The sequence below is a fragment of the Chelmon rostratus genome, chromosome 14 (genome assembly GCF_017976325.1).
Source record: "Chelmon rostratus isolate fCheRos1 chromosome 14, fCheRos1.pri, whole genome shotgun sequence".
Taxonomy (NCBI): domain Eukaryota; kingdom Metazoa; phylum Chordata; class Actinopteri; order Chaetodontiformes; family Chaetodontidae; genus Chelmon; species Chelmon rostratus.
The window spans coordinates 2,831,104-2,852,134 of record NC_055671.1 but is presented as its reverse complement, the minus strand read 5'-3'; the positions used below and the strand labels follow the sequence as shown (position 1 = coordinate 2,852,134).

Here is a 21,031-nt window from a genome sequence, read left to right as displayed (position 1 = left end):
GTACAGAATCAAGTAGAATTAAAATGGTGAAACAAGAAATAAGCTACTAGAAGTAGGGTAATGTATTCCCCCCCACCACACTGTCATTCTGTGGGAAACACTGCACCATCTCAAATGCTGCTGAAAGGTCTAGCAGCATGATGGGGGAGAAGAGGGAGGCTGCTCTGGCAGTTTAGAGTTCCTCTGTGAGGGCAAGGAGGGCGGTCTCAGCTTGAGTGGTGGGGGTCAGGAAGGTTGTCCTGGTGGAGATGCAGAGAGACGAGAGACGGGCCTGTAATACTTTACATCTGAAGGATAAATGTATGTTTTACTGTCATTGCTCTTGTGAAATTCACCTCGAGACATTTATTTGCCACAATGACTGTGCTCTTTCCCAACTCATATCGATGTAGCTGCTGTAATTAAAGGTCAGAATCCAGAACTTAGAAGCTATAAATAGATAATGTTTTGCTCAATCCAAACTTGGTACACTTGAAGCTAGACTATTACTTAAGCATCACTTATTTTGATTAGTCAATGTTCAGTCAAGACAATGATAATTTTAATATTACTTTTTTGTGTGGTTATGCTTGCTGCTATGGTTCCACTTTGTTTTATAATATAAAAGCACCAGTCCCCGATATTTGGCATTTTTACGTCGACTGGAGGAGAGACATTTCTTTTCTGTTCTTTTGCCTGAGCAGCAGATTGGCAGTGCATATTTTGGCACTAAATACTCAGCAGTGGGTTGACCTGATATTGAAGCATATTTTCTAAAAGCTGTGCTGTAAAGGAGTGTTAAGGAGATGTTAATGCTGACTGTTCTACCTACTCACAATGCATTTTAGGAAATTGGATATTTTATAAAACCTGCCTTGCATTTCTTCTTGAATTCTGTGGTTGGGTTTTGTAGTGGTGGGGTTTGGTTGGTTGTTTCATGGTTGTACCTTACTGTGCGACATAATACTTTTGACATGACAGCTAGCAGCTATGTATGACTGTACTTTGTCCAAACTACACTAACTTCACTAGCCGCCTGCAGTAGAACTGAATATCTATAGTTGTCTGCATCACAGTCTACCTGTAATGAGCTTCAGTGGCTTCTGCTCACCTGAATGAATTGGAAGCTCAGGTGGAATTCATAGGGTCCTGGTCTCATAACCGTTGTCTGCCAATATGGCCCACATAGATTTTTAATGAGCTCTATATGTCAGTGTCTGATGAACAAAGGTTGGTCAGTCCTTTTAATAGGCTGTGTGGCTCTCTGCTCTGCTGTCTGAGAGAGATCCTTTCCTGGGAGGCTTCATTTTCTCTAATCTACTCTCAGTGTTAATTGAATATTTCCCAGGCAGACTGATAATACCAGTGGGAGATAACATTTGGGGTTGGAAAAAATGACAGCCTGTGTTTAGTACTGGTACATGTATGCAGTCCTTTAAGTTTGGTGCCTCTTTTTGCATTGCATGTCCATCAATTTGTTGGTGTGGTAATGAATTTGTGTATTTATTTATATGACAGTTTGAGAGGTTTCCTGTCATTTTTTTGACCTTTCATTCATCTGTTTAGGGCTCTTTTACAGCTAACCTTTTTGGTGTTTCTCAGTCCAGTTCCAGTCACACTCTAGTGCAGTTAATTTGTAGTGTGAAAACAAAGCAGACCACCCACAGGACTGTGTGACTGTGTTCAAAAGATAGATAACAATGTTATCCATCATTATCTATTGCTGATTGTGAATGTGATGTGTATAAGTAGTATTTCTATGCAAGATCATTTGGAAACCTATGTGCATCAACATTAGGATTTTTCCTGATCAGTTGCGAGGTGAAAGACAGTTCAGACAGACGTATGTTGTGCTGCATTTTGGCAGTTCCTTAAGGGAATAAAACGTAGCAACCACACAGTAACTATTTCCCATAATATAATGCTACAAGACTAGGGATGCAAGATAACTGTTTTTTAAAACCGATACAGATAACCGATAACTTTCAGCTCCTACACGCCGATACCGATAACCGATAACACACATATATACCTAAGATCATGACATCAATACTATGAACAAAACCAAAAACAGTTTTGACTCTTTAAATGAAGAGATATTTATGTTTTCCAATGAAAAACTATTGGCAAGCCTCTCAAACATTTTCTTAAAGCTATCAAACAAGCCTATTTGACATCTTACATCACTTTAAATAAGGTGCATTACTTACTGATATAAAAAGTAAAGGCCCTTGAACTGATGCAAAAACATGCATCAGGAATACAAACTGAAAAAGTGCATTCCACAAGTTTACAAAAAATAAATATACATAGAAAATGAATGCACTGACACAACATTTCGATGTAAACAAACTGAAAAAGTGCGTTCCTCAATAATAATAAAAGCTAATTCACAGTGCATAATATCCTGACACGAGTTAGACTTGTCTATGTGAACAAACTGAAAAAGGCCAGTCCATAGTAAGGCAAGTGCCATCATGTCCATGATTAAATCTTAAATTAAATAACCTTAGTCCATGGGTCATCTTTGGCAAATTTCTTGGATTTTTCCAAAGCCTTGCCGATGTGTGTAAGTCCCGGTGGCCTCTTTGCGGCTGGCTTGCTAACGTTAGCGTCTTTAGCAGGCCAGGCGTCCTCATAAGCTTTCCAAACTCTGTCAAAGTGGTGGTTATGTTTCAGGTGGCTGATCAGGTTTGAAGTATTAAAGCTCATGCTATTTCTCCCTCCTCGTGGAACTCGCTTGGAACATTTGTTACGAATAACCAGCAAACTGATATTTATGACATATGATGTCTTATTGCAGTCTGGACTAATAATACTTATAGTCATTCAGCTCATGTGATGCCAGAGAAGACAAATAAACACACCAGGTTCAGTAAAATTCAGCATGACCTGCTGCCAGTCTGCAGAATTAGATTTTTTTACATGGATCCACACAGAGCTGATGATGCATGATACTATCACCAAAACTGTCTAATAAATTGGTTATTTGTTAACAGTCTGTTAGACTGTTAACAAATAAGCATTTTGTAACAAGAAAACATTCTTCTCTTGTCATGATTCAATACATGCTTGTACTATCTGTGCTAAATCAGGTAGGTCACTGTTGTGACCTATCGTAAACCGTAACTAGAGGCTAAACTCCTACCAACCTGCAGTTCAGACAGCATTGTAACACTGACATGACCTCTAAGCCCATTGTAGATTATAAAGAAGTTCTGAATCACTGCTCAGCATCCCTTTAATGTGGTTGCTTAATTGGCATGTTTCACATGTGATTCACATGTATGACTCCTTCTGTTCCAACTCATGTCAAAGGTTATGAGTGTCATTGGTAGGTTTTAAGGGTTTCATGTGTACTTAATGGATTACAGGACTTCTCCAGAGCTTTACATCAGATAGATCATCTGTTGGAGCAGCTCTTCTCAAGGCACATTAAAATCATGACTGCTTGTATATGTTCTCTGAATCTGTCATCAGAGGCTTAACAACAGCCCATATGTGAATCTTAGCTTAACACTATTGCTTTTACTGTGTTTGGACTACTGTCTGTGAATACACAGTAATGATCCATTTTCATGTGATTCAGTTTGATTTTATGTGAGCAAAACTGCTCGATTTTCCTGTGTTTTTCAGTCTCTCCGGCCTGAAAGATGCTGATATTGAGAGTCAGCGAATAATCACAGCTCACTAAGAGTTGATGTAGAGGAGCCTGCCATCTTGTGGAGACAGAGAGAGACTAATGAGTCATGTAATGATCAGACAAATCCTGTCTCACAAACACCTGACATGATATACAGAACATTTAATATATCATCCGGTTCATATACACTGACAGTGGCTGTTGTCTTGCATGTGTGTGCATGTACATCAATGATTAAAATAGGTTGGAGTAATTTGTAGTTATATGTTGTCACCTGTAGTCAGATATTCATTACATATTTACTTTTATTACATGCTTTATTAAATATCACAAATTTCAGTTGGACTGAAACAAGATAAAAAGAGCCACAGCTAGCACAGCTGAGCTTTGTGATTCCAATTCATTTTGGGGCTGCAGTGAGGCTAATAAAAACAGACAAAGCAATACAAAAATAAATTGAATACAATACCCAACAATAATCTAAGATAAAACAATAAGAATAATAATAAAACAGATAAGACATGTTGGAAATAATACTAGCATTTATAAAAAGCTTTTTCGAAAAGTGCGTTTTGAGAAGTGATTTGAAAGGTGTCACTGTTTCTGCTGCTTTAGATCTTCAGGCAGGGGGCAGGAGCTGACGGGCCCTGAGTGTAAAAGCCCAGTCACCTTTATTCTTGAGCCAGGGCTTAGGAACAGCCAGCAGAGCCCCGTGAGGATCTGAGGCTGCACTCTGCCTCACAGGGGAGCAGCAATTCAGCAGCGTAACTCAGAGCTAAACCATGAAGTGCTTTAAAGGTAATCAGTAAAATCTTAAATTCAGTTCTAAAACAGACCGGTAACCAGCGCAAAGACGCTAAAATGGGCCTGAGATGATGTTGTCTTGTAGTATTCAAAGCTGATCAGCTGCATTCTGTGCCATCTGAAGCCCTGAGATCTTTGTTTTTGGCCTAACCCTGAATACAATGAATTACAATAATCTAACCTAGTTGAATTAAAGGCATTGATGACCTTCTTGAGATCAGACCAAGAGAGAAAAGACCTGGTTTTTGAGATCCTGTTCATGAACATGGTTCATGCTTGATAAAACCATGATTGGATGATGTCTGTACCTTCTTTTTCAAATGGAAGGTGACTGTTGAATTTTACATCCACGTTTCTGGCTCCAGGTTTGACATTTGTTGACAGGGAACCAAGATGTTTTTGTAGAAGTGGGATAGACTTTCGAGGACCAGAAACAATGTTTATTCTAAGGTCCGAGAGTTTGGTAAATCTTAGTTGGGTTGGACCCAGCGTCCGAGAATAACAATTTAAGTGGCATTGAAACAGACTTTTCTTTTCAGTGTATCTGAAGTAGAAGAGTCTAAACAACATCACAGTACTAAAACATATGCACATTTATATTCCCACAGCAGAAACATGTGCTACCTTTGTCAGAATTGGAAATGTTAACTTCAAATGTTAAAATCATTGAAGATTTGCTAATGTGAAACAGTTGAAAATTAAAAAGGTGCTTTTTTCAGATTCTGCTTTTGGATGTCGTCATCAAAATTTCATGTATTATCTGCACATATATGGTTATTTGTGTCTCAGCCCTAAAAGCTTTGAGCTTCTGTGTACAATAGAAATGTCCCCCTGCCAACAAAGACATATTGGATCTGTTCCAGTGTTCATGTGTAACAGGTGCAAAATGGCCATGGTGACGACTGTATGAGGAAATGTGTTGCTGCAGTAACAAGAAACATACTAATGATGAAGAAGGTTGTTGAAATGTAGGTATGAAAAAACATTCATACCTGTGTCAACACAACACAGTTTCTCTCAGTAAAGTTTCAGGCTGCAGCTGTATTTTTTCAACTCGTCTGTCACTCAACATCTTCACTTGATTTTGACATCAAAGCCTAAGCTTGTGTAATGTGCATGTGCATGTGTGGAATATTTACAGATGCACAGCAGTTTTAGGGGGATTTGGAGCTCCAGTAGAGGGAGCCAGAAGACTGGTTTTACTGTTGTTGATCTCCAGCTTCACTGCTTTGCCTCCTGCTTTTGTCATGAGTGATCACTATCGATCGATATCATACCTAATTTTTCAGACCTAAATCATCCAGAGTTGTCCATATCTGCGATGTAAAGACTGTCTTTGTAACTGGCCTGTATTTTGAGTGGCGTCCACATTGCTGAAACCACAGGGAGCTAATAATGATATGACAGACATGGGGTTTACCTGTGTGAGCTCTAACTAGTATAATATGAATACTTTGGTATGTAATACTAGATATTGCTGGTCTGTGTACTGCATGACTGTAATAGCAAGAACTAGTGCAGATCTCAGTACTTTATTATAGCACACTGTCAGATAAGTTATTCCTCCCACACTTGTGAGGTCATTAAGACACCCACACACTTAACTGACCCCGCTGCAATGGACAATACTTTACTTCAGTCTTGTGGCTGACCTCACAGGAAATTGCAGCCGCACTCGCATAAGAGCCATATCTTAGTGTTTTCAGACTCACATCGTGCTTGGGGCAGTGTGTAGGCATGAAATTAACATGAAGCTGTGGGTAATGATTCATCAATTACTGTATTCTCCTAATGCAGTTCCACTGCTAAATCTCATTTGGTCCCAATATCTACCACGATTTTCAGGATTATTTCTCAGTCAGTGATCTCTGCAGTGCACTGTTCATTAGCAGATGTATGCTAATGACGTACGCTAGTGACTTAAAAGTCAGTGTGTGATAAAAATGAGGTTGCATCGAACTAAGCATGGGCTAGAGCTAGACAAATGAATAGGTGGGGCAGATGTATTGGCTGATATTATCTTATTGAAGACATAGCATGTTGGTATTGGCTTAGACTTTATGTTGGGCATTGCAGTGCATAACTGTCAAAGATAAAGTTTAACAGTGTTGCTGTTTGTTCCACAGAGAGAGTACTGTTGTATGGACTAAATTATTTTTTATTATTTTCATTTAATCTTTATGTAACTTGGTAAGTCCCACTGAAATCACAACACCTCTTTTTTGAAGGAGACCAAAATCGCAGCATTACAGTGTTTCAAGCAACGTACTGCAAACATTAAAAACACAGAAAACAAAACATACAATATCAGAAGAATATCACCAGAATTGTCATGGCACTGTAAATACTCACTTGTGTGGAAACGATACCTGTAATTGGTATATCACAACATGTGACAAAATGTAGAGTTAGCTAGCAACTATCAAAAGTAGTAAAATATCTGCAGTAAATGTTCGGTGTGTTCTAATGAAGCTGATGAGGTCAAACATTAAATATATTGTCTCTGTGCTGTTTTCAATTGAATATATGTCAAAAAGGATTAGCCAGTTATCACATTCTGATGTTATACACAACGTCCCAACTTTTTTGGAATTGGGGTTATAGTCATTAAACAAGAGCATTTTTAGAGTTTAGATGTATTAAGAATGACACACTTATCTGTGAACAGCACATAACAATTTGAGGGAATATTGTGAGCAGTATTTTCCAACAATAATGGAATCCAAAGAGCTGATGCAGCCTAAAAGAAATTCAGTTATGCTGATGAGAAATCAATACTCAAAGTCATTGTCCTCCATTCTTGTGTTAATAATAGCGTGCTCACACAGTAGCAGGGATTTGGAGACACAGTGATCCCAGTAATTTATAACACAATTGATGAGAATTGTATTTCATCACTGTGTCTTTTTCATCAACTAGTGTCATCAGCTATTGTGTTTTTCCTGTTTTGTCAGCCACTCAGTGCTCTTCTTATATCCATTCTTTTTTGTTTGTAATTCTGTCACTCAGCATTAAGAGTGTGAGAAGATTACAAAAACTGTATTTCTGCATGAATTCTTCTCCTGTTAACACCACCAATCTGACTATACAATGTTATTTCCTTGAGAGAGTTGAGAGCCAGAGCAGTGAGCAGTGATGTATTACCAATAATTGGTAGCCTGTGTGTATTGGGAGATAGAGGGATTAGCTGGCACCTTAGTCACTGTGGAGGCGGGCTAGCTGTAGGGAGGGGATGCAGCTGGAATAATCACTCCCCAAAGAAGCACAGCTACACAGGAGCCATCACTGTGAGCCCCAGCCCACTCCACCCACCCGTTACGTAAGCATGAAGAAAGCAGACCAGCACTGTGACAGTGTGCATGTGTATTCACTGCAGAAGTGTTTTGTGTCAGTAGGATTTTGTGCTTGTTAAAGGAGGCTACCAGTAAAGTCGCATGTGGAACACATGTGTCAAAGAGGATGCAAATCTGCTCAGATCCACTGCAGGGTTGCCTAGGAGACCAGCATGCAAACAGTCACTGTCATGTACTTGAAAGCCAAAAGAACTGACGTGGCCAGAGAAAATAGAAGTACCTGTAAATGACTGTGGCTGTAGTGGAAATGTATCATGCACTGCACAGCTTTATGTCTAACTCCTGAGACTCATTAAAATAGCTTTACAGTCAGAGCAACTGTATGTTTAAAATTTAGCTCATGTTCCAGTATTTGATGTTGGTGCAGTAAATGGTAGAAACTAAATACAATTACTCAAGTACTGTACTACAATTCTGAGGTACACTGATGTCCATAAAAGTATGTAGAAGTGTTAGCGCCACCTCGAGCAGCTGCAGTACTAAAATGCAGCTTACAGGCTCATGTATCAGTAATCTATGACAGGGGCATTTCTACATGATGAGTACTTTTACTTTTGTTATTTTACTTTTACTTAGAGTTGGTGATATTGTGAATAATTATATTCACTTACAGTTAATTCCTTTTATTGACCTTTTAGGGGTTTTTACACACGGACACAATGTGAAACAATTTGTTGTTACCACTTTTTGGTACCCACAAAATCTTTGCAACTAACAAAGGCCCCCTCTACTCCCCCTGGAGGCCCCCCCCCCCAGCGATTCAGCCCACATACCCACTAAGATAAATAGCTCTGCAGTAATAAAATTTCATTCCTTAATTTTGTGTGACATTTGTAAGTCTTTATGGCTTATTTTATATACTAACAATTTGTAACTATTAGGCTAAATTAAGTTAAATCACCTCATTTTTAAATAGAAAATCAGTGAGTTCACACTAGGTGAACATGAATGCATGATGTGCACAGATAGCACGCTCTTAACAGATATGAAATCTAAACACACTAACATCATAGACGTCCATAAAACCTTTTAGAAATGATTTTAAATGGCTTTCCTTAAACTTCATGAGATCTTGTCTCATAATCATCACATTGAGACTCTTGTTTCAGTGTCACAGTAATCCATGTGTTGTTTCTGCAGTGTGAACAGGAACTGCTAGTAACCACTGCAGCAGGACTGCTTCTGACACACATTTGCCAAAATATAAGCAACAAAACAAACACTGAAATGAATTTATAGTAGGTTTAGATTCAATACTCAGACATTAAGGGAAGCTCAATGACTTTTTATCAATTGCCATTGCATGTACAACCTTCCTTATTAAGAAAGAGTAGACAGTAAGACACGTCAGACCAACTTTGAATGAATCTAAGCCTCCTACTATTATACAAAGTTTTTTTTAAAGAAAACCATCCATTATGGCCCAATGAAATTCTAACCTCCCATTCTGTTTTCACGATTCATTTCAACCTGGACCATTAACAGTTTTATTGAGACCCAGTTGAGGCTTGCTTTTTTCCTTTTCTTACAGTTAGGTTCACATACAAATGTTGATTATTATTATTATTATTATTATTATTTTGATTCTTCTAGATATATTTAGGGGGAGTATAAATAGTAGCAGAAAAAATCAAATGCATACAATGAAGCGGACTCAACATTTCTGGAACAAGCTCAGCCCACTCCCAGTATTTTGAATCCCTACATTTTTGTGACATTAACAGATGGTAGCTTTATGTTGCACTCGTAGCTCACGTATGTGTCCTCTGCTTGACTTGATGCAGCTACTGTGTTTTTGCTTCTCATCCCTTTTATTTTCCTGAATTTGTTTGAAGTGGACTTTAAAAAGTCTTTGATATTACTTGAGTTATTTAATTAATTAGTAAACTCAATGCCACCCTGAGTTTCCACTTATTATTTGATGTGAAATAGTAATAACGTAGTGTACAGCTGAGCAGTATTGCGTGTCAGTGCTGAAGGGCAGAATGGATGTGATACACGATACATGTGGCCCTGCTGAAAAAAATACTCACCAGATTGGGATTGTGTCATTGTATTTTCTGATAAAGCCTATGGATTAACAGTTAATGCCAAGGGCTTAACAGATACTTCCACTGTTAAAGTATAATTACATGATTTTAACATTTTACCAAGCACAATTTGTCAGTTTGTTTTATATAACTGAATTTCAACCTTCACCTGTCTCATTATTGCCAACATTAGAATTTTACCTGCTGCACAGAAACTCATTAACGAGCCATAAATGAAAAACTGTGAGGAACTGACAAAGCTTCACACGGCACATGTAAATTGTAATGTGACCCGTTAACTTGATCCCTGTTGACAAAACAGAATGCTTAGTGCTGGTTGTAATTTAGCTGTAATGCTGTCTGCGGCTGCTGAAAGATAATCTCAGTAGGAGGACAGCAGTCTTTGCTGGCACAGACATTAAGTATCATCACCTCTGAAATCAACCAAGACTTTACATATATATTATCTTAGAAGTAAGATAATCAATTGCTCATTTCTCCTAATGGCAGTTTCATTGGAAGAAACAATGTCTTGTCCTGCTGTCATGGGGCTTTTCCAATTCCCACTGCCAGCTTCCTTTTGTTTACTTGTTCGATATCAAACCAAATGTAACTGCTGTTTTCTCACACGTTACAAAACAGATATTTGTCATATCAAGATGCAGAGAAATGTTAATGTTTTGATTTAAATTGTGTTAATCATTAGACTGATGTCACTGTCTTGTTGATGGCGAGTGCCAAAATAATTAATGATTGATAATTGATAATGCAATAGATTTCAAATTAATCTTCAATAACTCTGACAACAACTCTGAGTCACTGTTAAAGTCATTTGGCAAGGAAATACAGCTAGTACCATGGGGTTTGAGTCTGAATGTTGTGTAGCATCTGTACGCCGTCATGACAAAATGCACTGTTTAATCTCAGTATTGAACCTTTTGGATTCACTCACCGCCATAATCTTTTGCTTCCTCTCAGTGACTTTGGAAGGGAATCACCGTCATCAGTGAGACTCCCAGCCAGGACACATTGTATCAGACACATGCACACCCTGCACTAGACAAGCAGTTGAAGTTTGTCTCTGCGAGGCTCATGAAGCCTTTTACACGCAGCCATGTGCTTTGAATGCCGTGCCAGCTGCCGTCTTTAAAACAGCTCAGCAGTACAAAGAGGAAATAGACCATTCCAGAACGGGCAGTCACTATCTTTGCGTCAACTTGTTCATGCCTGAAACTAAACACATACATACCATGATGTCAATGCTACTTTCACTGGTGTGAAAAGCAGGTTGTGTAGGCATTAGATAGAATAGGGTGGAGAAATGGATGCCTGCTTGTTGATGAGTTGTTGAGCCACTTCATCTGTTGATGGGAGAAGTGGAGTTTTGTTCATTAAGGGGAGAGTTTGCTGGCCGTGTTAAGCACATTACCCAGAGGAGAGCTGAATTAGAAATCAGCTATGCCGGGTGTAAGGTCATTGTCTGCATTGAAGGGAACAGGCGGCCTCTGTGTCTGAGGATTAGGCTCGCTGTTAGCTTGCCACCAGGCATCTGGTCCTCTCACAGCACACTCTTTCACAGGATATTAGCGCTGCAACATGACCGGAGAGAGCAGGGAGGTTTTACTGCACTGTGAGTTACACTTGACACCGTCTTCACTGTATTTTTTAACTGAAACTACGTTTTTTTACCCCATAGAGCTCAGTTTGTGACTAACTATTGATGATCACAGCTGATAGTTTTGATGGTTTTGGAGTAAAATGCAGTGTGGAGAGGGGAGCATTTGCAGTGCTTGTCAAATGTCATGTTAGATTTTCTTCAGTCATTTTTATTTAATTTCCTTCAAATCAAACACAAGCCAGAACCTATTTACTTTTGTAAGGACAAGCTAAACTTGAAAACATTAATGTCATGTGCTGTATTCAAAGTTTCTGTATAATTTTACTTCATATTTGTATTCTATCATAAGAATGAGTGACAACTAACAACTGGTGTTGTACTATGTACAATCTTACACATACAGATTATCACCTTGCTGTACACCAACCATTGAAGAGCTTTTGGGGATTTGCATGTATTTTGTTGTATTCATTTGCATCCATAATGGCTTGTTTTCATTTAAATTACAAGAAGATAGAACTGTTTCTTGTTTGTTTTACAAAAACTGAATCAATGTTTGTTAATGATAGAGTATATGTCTTGTTTCTAAAAGGAAAATACTTGGAATAATTTGTGTACGATTGGGACAGAAACATGATCCTGTGTCTGGTGGTGAATGCTAATAGTTTGTTTTTGTAAAGATCTATTTAAATGTAAATGGGTCTTTTTTTTCATTGGACTGGCGTGGCATATCACTTGTTATGGGTCTAGTTCTTTGGTAAAACATGGCCGGCCATTCAAAAAATGTGTCTGCATTTCTAAAACAATAGCACTTGAATTGAATGCTAAACAAAGAGCTCACTTGAATCATACAAAGCAAATGCTTTGTGGTAGATGCTGTAATGATACATCAACAGACGCTGAGTCCATCACTCCAGAGGAGTCTAATGCAGCGAGGCTGATGAAGCAGTGACTCATTCTGACTTTTAGTGGACCATTCATTTGTCCTGGCTGAAAGAAAATATACCTTTTCAGTCACATCTTTTCTTTCTCAGTCACATTGATCTGTGCGTGTGCGTGCGTGCATGTGTGTGCGCGTGTGTGTAGACACATAATTTTATTCATTAACATTGCTGGTTATCCATTTGTCCTGAGTAAACTTCCTGTTCATGCATTAATGTCTCACCAGGCATAGATGCTGCCCCCTCAGGCCACCAATCCCTTGAAGTTAAGATTAGATAAACTTTATATTTACTTAGTTCTTTCTAAGCATATAGTACATTTTTTTTGTCACTGTTTCTAAGTATCCTCCCTGTTTATCCCCCCCTTATTGTTTGGATTTTATCAATACTATGACTGTTATTGATGCTCCTCATTGATTCGGTTATAGTCTTATCAGTTCTTTTCCATTAGTAAATCATTTTTTAAAATGCAATATCTTAAAAAAGAATAACTTCAGAAAACAATTAGAATTTATTGATATTTTAAATTTAACAAAATGTTGATTCTAGAGAGGCAACAGTTTGTTTACAAAGGTGGAATGTTGAACTAAAAGGCACCAGAGAATCAGGATGGTTGTCGATCCGTAGTGTTGCTCAGGCTTTCTGGGGATCAAGGTATATTAACAGATTTTATATGCATAATTTAAAGATATATATCAGTACAATTTCTAGATTTGATCTTCACTACTGCACACTGTAACTTGTCCTGACTGTGAGCCAACAGGCGTTGGTTTTACCTGAAAACCTTGTGGAATAGATTCATACACTAGGTGTTAGAAGGTCTATTTATCTAGAGCTTTATCCTTTCTTATTTCTTGAGAACAATCCAGATGAACACTGTCTGCTGGCTGGGCATAAGAGAGCTTTTCTTGAAACTGAATTTGAAGTCATGGAGTAAACAGTGGACTCTACATTTGGTGGGTGATTTATGCTTCTAGTTGCCAGCATTCTGCATAGATTTCAGCGATGGTTTGCACCATCTATTCATAAATCCATTATTAAATGTGCGTTATAAGTCCTCCCTGAGTTGTCAGTAACTACTACCTTTTTCAAAGAAGTGATTTACCAAGTGCTGCACCATTAAGGTTTAAGGAATGTCTTGGCAAATAAAAATCTGAGTGTGTCCAAATCATTTGCTAGGGAACATTTGTTATGCCATCCCATCAAAAGCAATCCATTATGTGAACAGGAGCTCACTGCAGCACCACCAGCTCTAACCTAGCTCCCAAAAGTATCAGATTGTTTTCTTTTTTTTAACCTCTGGAACAGCAGTTTATTTGTAACAGTTTTTACATTTTTGATATTTGTCTTTAGAAAATTTAGAAATAGCATATGTCCAAGAACCTGAGCTGCTTTCACAAACATTGTTCTACTAGCAAACTTAAGAATGCATGTTTTATTACATATGTCAATCTACATACAGAACCTAATCTGAAACAGAGGTGTTGACAATGAACTGTGAGGATCTTATTTCCGTAACTTGATGTAATCTTCGATGGATTGTACAATGAGGCTTTAAGAAGAACACTGCTCACTCTCTCATTTTGGAGGATGGTGTTTTTTGTAGTCTTTCAAAAAAACCTAAAACACAAGAGCAAACTGTGGGGAACTGATTAAACTTTGTCTATCTGCTCTGACGTAAGCTGCAAATGTTAGCATGTGTAGCTAAGTAGCTTACTACCTACAGCAGTAACCAAGCATTACATCCAAAATGCAATGAGCATACTGTTAGCTTTCCACAGTATTCTGTACACATACTCTGTTTGTGTGGATGCTGATGTTATGCCTGGGACATGTAGCGTTAGCCTCAGTCTTTTAGCCTTATATCATGTATGCAGCCGTCATGTGCATATTTAAGACCCTTTTATACAGTTCTTTTTTTAAACTGTGTCGCATGGAAATGTCAGCTGGAGATGGACAGACTTCTTTAGGAGTGTAAGCATTAGCTTACATTCGCTAGCTACACTTATAAAATGTTCAAAGGAGAGTCATCATTTCAGCCAACAAAATCCACGATTTTTAGCTAGAAATGTGAGAAGTAGAGTTCTTCATGTTTAAAAAATGACTGAATTTCAATGGTAAATCTGCTGCTGTCATCACTATAAGATCCATGTGTACGAGTATAGAAAGCTTGACAGAGGGCTTAGTGAAGGGTCAGTTGTTGCAGCACTGATTTAGTTTAAACAGGTACATATCCACATCAAATGTGTTTCTTTTATTGATGAAACTGTGTTTTCTGTGAAGAAGTTAACCAGCACAGAGTCATGTAATACCTACATTTATGTCTACAGATATCCAGGAGTTCTATGAAGTGACGCTGCTAAACACGCAGAAGAGCTGTGAGCAAAAGCTGGAGGAGGTCAACCACATGGCGGACAAGTGGGAAAAGAGTGTTTCTATAAAACACTCTGAGCTTGCACACTCTGCCTGTCCAGTGGAGGAGGTGAGTCTCTGACACAGTGTATTAGCCCAATATAACCTCAGACATCCCTGGACTGAAGTATTACCTCTGTATGACTCTAACAGATGGAGGCTGGGGTGGAGAAAGTTCTTTGAGACAGCAGCAGCAGTGACAGCAGCAAAGCATGAATCAGCAGACATGCTGAATATGAGGGTCAGAGCCTTTAAATAGACTTTCAAGTCACTGTAGGGAGATGGGCTTGTTGTGTTGAGCTGGCAGCTGAACAGCATAATATGATGTTTGATGTACAGTGTCCTGGAAAAAGTTGTTTATGTAAATGAAGCGTTTCACTGTAAGTCACTGGCTCATTAGTCATGCAAGTGAAAATACAGTGACTCCTCCGTACTTTAAAGGAGCCCTCCACCGATTTTGACAAATTATTATTCTGATTGCTTGTCAAAAGAGCTACAGCCTCTGACCAAAGTTGTATAATGTGTGTTGTGACTCTGTTGGGAGCTTTCCCAAGTTTAAAAACGTCTGACAGGATTTTGTCTGAGTTAGAAGTGGGTATTTAGCAGGCAGGGAGGGTCTAATGACTAACATTATTGAGTTGCATTATGGGAAATATTGGAAATGTCTTATCCCATGTTTCTGGTGCTTCACACATACTAGAGACAAAAAATCAGGATGTTTTGGCCCTTCCTGCTTTGATTTTGACCATTCCTATTCTAATGTGAGCTAAATAAGTAGCAAATGATCCTAAATTGCCTCGGATTTCATGTTTTTTGTAGTGCATTATTAATATGTTTATGTTTTACAATTTCATGAGGAAGAACTTGCTCGTTCCTGTACCAGCTTGGTTCAGTTTTTAATGATTGGCACACCTTTTAGCCTTATAACCAATCCTTGGAAACAATCTCATCTTCTGGCTAGATGAGAAACCAGTGTTTCCCACAGAGTGACACACACACTCACACCTACACCTCTGTTCTCTTACTGCACACACACCAGTTTGCCCCGCCTCACCTCTTTCTGTTTCTCTCTCCCTGTATGTGTGCTCTGTTGACTCTCTTCATCAGCAGTATGCTCTCACCCGTGTTTCCAATGTCACAACAGCAGGTGAGCTTTGTGTGGAGGAGGCTTGTTGGTAATGATATAGCCTAGTGAAATGATCGAAACTAAAGTGGTGAGGAATGACATCTGCACCTACGTGGTGAGCTTACAGCCTTTTACAGAACAGCATAAACAGGCCTACATTAAACAGGTTAGAGGCTGCACCACTATCAGTATATTTACAGGAGGGACAAACCTCTGTGTTTTTCTCTACAGAGCATTGCTATTGTCAGTAGAAGGGAGGGGTAGAGCAAGGGGAGTCTCTCTGTGGAAAACACTGAGAAATCCACTGAATTTTGTTGAATCAAGACACACAAATTCTAAGAAAGCCACTCTAAACTCATGAACAGGAATTGAGTATAAATAGTGCATCTTCCAGAAAGTGTAATCATATGATATTCATCTTCACAAATCTGGCCTTTTTGCTACTGAATTCTAATGGGAGCGAAGTGTTCAAAACAATTTTAATGAATACATTTTTTGTGACAATTAAATGAGTATGGTGACTCGTGTGTGATATTTAATATGTGGGGAGGAGTGTCGTTGTGAATCTGTTGTGGCTGGAGGTTATGGACAGGATTTAGACAATCCCTCTCTCATATTCAACATAAATAAAATCTCCAAGTTAAATTCAGTCTGCAACCAGAAGCAGCAGTTTAGAGGTGAGGTTTACAAACAAAATATCGCTTATAACGGAAGTAGAAATCAAACAGATGTTCTTTAAAGAGGGTATCCATGTCTTTTATAATAATGTGCCAAGTGCTAATGTGAAAACAGCATGAACAGTGTCTATCTTATCTTATCACCTATCTCTTATCGGCTGAATCTGCAGCTCCCCTCGGCTTTACAGAGCTTCATAGCTCAGTTCATTGTTTAGCTGTGGGGCTGCAACTTTACTCTTTTGTTTCATTCTCAACTCATAGCTCATGGCAGACAGACACAGCTGATGAGTAGCTAGTGAACATAGTGGAACATTTAGAAGCTAAACAGCCAGGTATGTCCCGAAGGAAATGGTAGAGACCAAAAACAGAGCAAAGGGAAAGTGGACATTCATCAGGTGGACACAAGCACACTCCAAATGAGTGGTAATGTTACTCAGTAACTGCTGGGTGTGTAAATAAGCAACTGTTTGTTCGGCCTAGAAGATGATATGTCAGTGTTGTGTTCACAACTTGTGTTCGCTGCTGCCAAGTGGCCAAAAAAAGTTTCATCAAAATAAGCTGTGTCCATATTGCTGGCTGATGTGTCCTGTCAGTGCTGTTCACTCAGCTGCAATGATGTAATGTAAAGAAATTATTAACATGCATATTAGTTCTTTAAGGGAGCGTAATGAGGCATTTTTAACACCTAGAATACAGTTGACATTAGACATATGTTCATGGCACACTAAAGATATGATGCTTTTATCTGCAGATATCAGACAGTTATGCAGCTGAATTTAGATATTTCACTATAGTATTCGCACATCACAAATGATATATGAAAGCTGAAAAATAATATCCAGTTTTGACAGTCAAAATTCCACACATCAGTTTATATAATTCACAGTAGCAGCTGTAACCTGACTGTTTATTCCATCCAACTCCCCTGACAAGCCTTCATCCACTACTCTTAAACATGAGACATTTCACAGTGCAGGTCCTGACACCTACATCAGCTGAATGTATATACGGTTAAAGAACAAATGTGCTCTTTGTTGGAAGGGGCTAAATTAAGAGAGACAATGTGTGTTTCTGTGTGGGTGTGTGTGTCCTGTGTGTGTGTGTGTGTGTGTGTGTGTGAGAGAGAGAGAGAGAGAGAGAGATCTGACTGCGAACATGCTCACACTGTGACTTTCTAATTAACAGGAATGAATAGTGGGTGCCGGGTGGTTGAGGACCATAAAGGACTGAAAAAATCATCTAAGATTAATCAGAATGTATCTTTGGCTCCAGGAATTACAGAGAAAAAAAAAGAGTGGCATCTATAATGTGCTTCCTTATGCCTCTTATTTTGCCTCTCATGTTAAATGACTAGATATGCTGCATATTAATAGCAAAAGGAGGAGAGTTTACTTTTATTTTGTTCTTTAAGAAATAAAAAAGTAATACATGTAAGTGCTGTAACAACCACAAAATAATGAGAACATGTCAAAAGCAGATTATAGCAGTGACCAAAGAGATGTAGGCTCAAGCTATTAAATCTACACTACTGACAATACAAAATTCACACACTCGTAAGTTAGTGCCATAAACTACAGTACATGTTCTGTGCATTGGTATTAAGGGTGACCCCCCATTACATATCTGTGGTATATACTGAAGTTTTAAAGTAAAAATCAGCCCTGTTGCAATGGAACACCATTTTATACAAGCCTCATTCTTTCTGTATCATTGGTGGCAAGTCAGGCTTTGATATCAGTCCCTTATAATTGAAAAGCATTAAAATAGCAACACTAAAATACAAAACCAAGTAGATGTGGTTGAATGATGGTTGTCAGATCCCCCCTACCATTCCCCTCACTATTGCAGTATTGCATTTTGTGTTATGCACAGCGTCTGTGTGATCTCTTCAAAATCTCCATCAGCAAAACGCTGAATGTCTGGAAGAGTGGAAGCGTCCTCAATGTGACAGCCATCAGATTCACAGAGTGTAGAATACATTTCTACCAGCCGTGTATTCTCATGATGTTACTTAACTGAATGCACCTGTTGTTACTGACCCTGGCTCGGGTGAAGGGCGAACCAACCCAGTGGAACCGCAGTAGAAAGAGAAGCATCATTACATAAAAGCATGTCAACTGAAGCGTAGGTCGGTATCTTTTCGAGGTTTTCTCAGAAATGTGAAATAGGCTACTAGAATTCTTGGTATGATCATGCTGCTTTTGGTTTTGGTTGTTGGTTGAAGGAGACCCTTGGCCAGTCTGAAAATATAGACCTGTCAGTCTGCACACACCAGGCATGTTACTAATAGCATGTTTGACTTGGAATGGGACCAACCAGTTAGGTAATCCACTAGTAATCCTATTTGTCTATACACTCAAACCTTGTGCGTCATACCTGTAGTTTTTCTGCAGTGGCAGTAAAGAATTGGTTATGACATGAATGTACATTTCCAAATACATCATGTGTACAAGTTTTGTAGAGCTTTCAAAATAGCCCCACTGGAACAGCAGGAGCTGCTGAACCACTTTGCTTAGGTCAGCCACTAGTACCAGGATAGGGATAAGTGAAGGGGATTAGATGAGTCCTCTGGGACTGATGACCCCGCCATGAGGTCATCAGTACACTGCTGTTAGATCCCCTTTTCTGTTACCACCATCAGCCCTCTGAAGATTAGGCAAATGTCTTGTCAAATAATGACATGGCAGATGGTCCCATCCAAATGAATTATCAGGGTCCACAGGGCTTATTCAAATATGTAAACAATTAATAAATAGATTTTGTATGCAGTTTGTGGGATGTTTGTTAGATTTATACTGATGGAAGGTAAAAACAAAAGCACTGAAGATAAATCAGTATTTTCAGGACATCTGACTATTAGGAGATATGAAGCTTGATAGCTTTTGTTAATATGTGCAATAACTTATCAATAATTGGTTTGAACCCTTTCCATTATGAATGACAAGCCATGCACAGGCTTCCTGTCGCAGATATTGATGCACGGTATACAGTATATTGTAACAGGTGCCCTTGTTGGAAACAGAAATGATAAAAAAGAAAAAAAATCACAGAAAGATAATGAATAACAATATTGTCAGTTAAAGTCATCTGCTGTGCTACAGTGATGAACTTGTGTTACAGTCTTTGGTTCTCAGCCTCTTGTCCACAGCTGCTTGAGTACTGCTAAAGTTGTGTTAAAGAGCGGGTGATCTAAGAGTCTTTGAGTTGTTTACTTAGTTCATCTGTAAACAGCATAACTAGTTGCTTTATGAAAAAAGAAAATATTCTGGATAGCATGCTGACTCATTGTCTGTTGCTGAGTCTGAGACTTTTACATCAGCATTACATTAAATTAATAGTACTGTATTTCATGCATTGTAAAAATATCCACCTCAACAAGGCATTTAGTCTTCTGGCCTGTCCTAAAGTTTGATTTTAATATTTCATTTGGCAAAATTTTCCTGCTAATGTTCTGCACCTCAGCAGTGCAGCAGACAGGGACTGCATGATCTGGGGTGAATCTATTTGTGGACATTATTGTGCCTTCCAGTGGCCACTTGGGAGCAGATACAGTAGGCTACCCATGAAGGAATGAGTGTGGTACCTCCGTGGCTTTGGGTTTGGATTCCCGTTCAAACCCTGCTGGGGATCCTAATGCATCTCTCTCCTGTCATCTCCCCATAATGTGCCCTGCATGAAAATGGCCAAAAGATGGCCAAAAAAAAAAAAGTTATTTTCTCAATTGATGAAGTGTTTTGCATTTAAATGTTATTTTATGTAACGTTATGGTGTATATTTAATATTCTTCCCGTTCTGTTTGAATGATTTATTTCACTAATAGTGTGATTGTGTGATTAAACAATGATCTTGTCAGTGCTTCAGATGTATAGCAACAATGTAACAGCATTAAGTAGATTAGAATTAGAAGAGATCATTGGCTACAACAAATAGATAATACAGTATCCACAAGACTAACGTCAGTGTTATTACTTGACATTACTTTGGGTGCAGTCCAGTTTGCATCTTAATATTATACGTTCTTTAATTCTTAAATTGTATAAATCAACAAAAAGCTTGTATTTGAAGTCAGAAGGGCTTGCTGCTATAAACAGAGAGAGAGGGATAAAGCCAGCCTGCGTGTACTAAGGTTTGTAGTACGTCTTAGTGTGCCAGGGATTTATTTTTGGTTGCCACGAGCACCTATAGGCGTCTGCTATTTCAGCTTCTAATTAAAGACTTACTAAAGCAGTCGACAGACTGACCAGCTGATGATAACCCCATCGTGAGAACTTGCATAAGCCTAACAGCTCCTGTTATTCTTGAGCATTTAACATAAATGTTACATACATTTTTACTGGTTGGTTAACTATCAGCATTTCAGGTCCCATTTCAGGTTATATTAGATTTATTTACCATGTGCCATATTATTTAGAATTTCATTGCTCACTGTCCCGGTTCAAAATTCCTCT

The 21,031-nt window shown here is 38.6% G+C and overlaps 1 protein-coding gene across 1 annotated transcript in view; it reads left to right on the top strand.

Moving 5' to 3' along the window:
- dlg2 (discs, large homolog 2 (Drosophila)) overlaps positions 1-21,031 on the top strand; it is a 190,462-nt gene that overhangs the window by 16,581 nt on the left and 152,850 nt on the right. Inside the window, exon 3 of the mRNA XM_041952695.1 lies at positions 14,699-14,850. Within this exon, the coding sequence (XP_041808629.1) occupies positions 14,699-14,850 (152 nt within the window). The remainder of the gene's footprint in view (positions 1-14,698; positions 14,851-21,031) is intronic.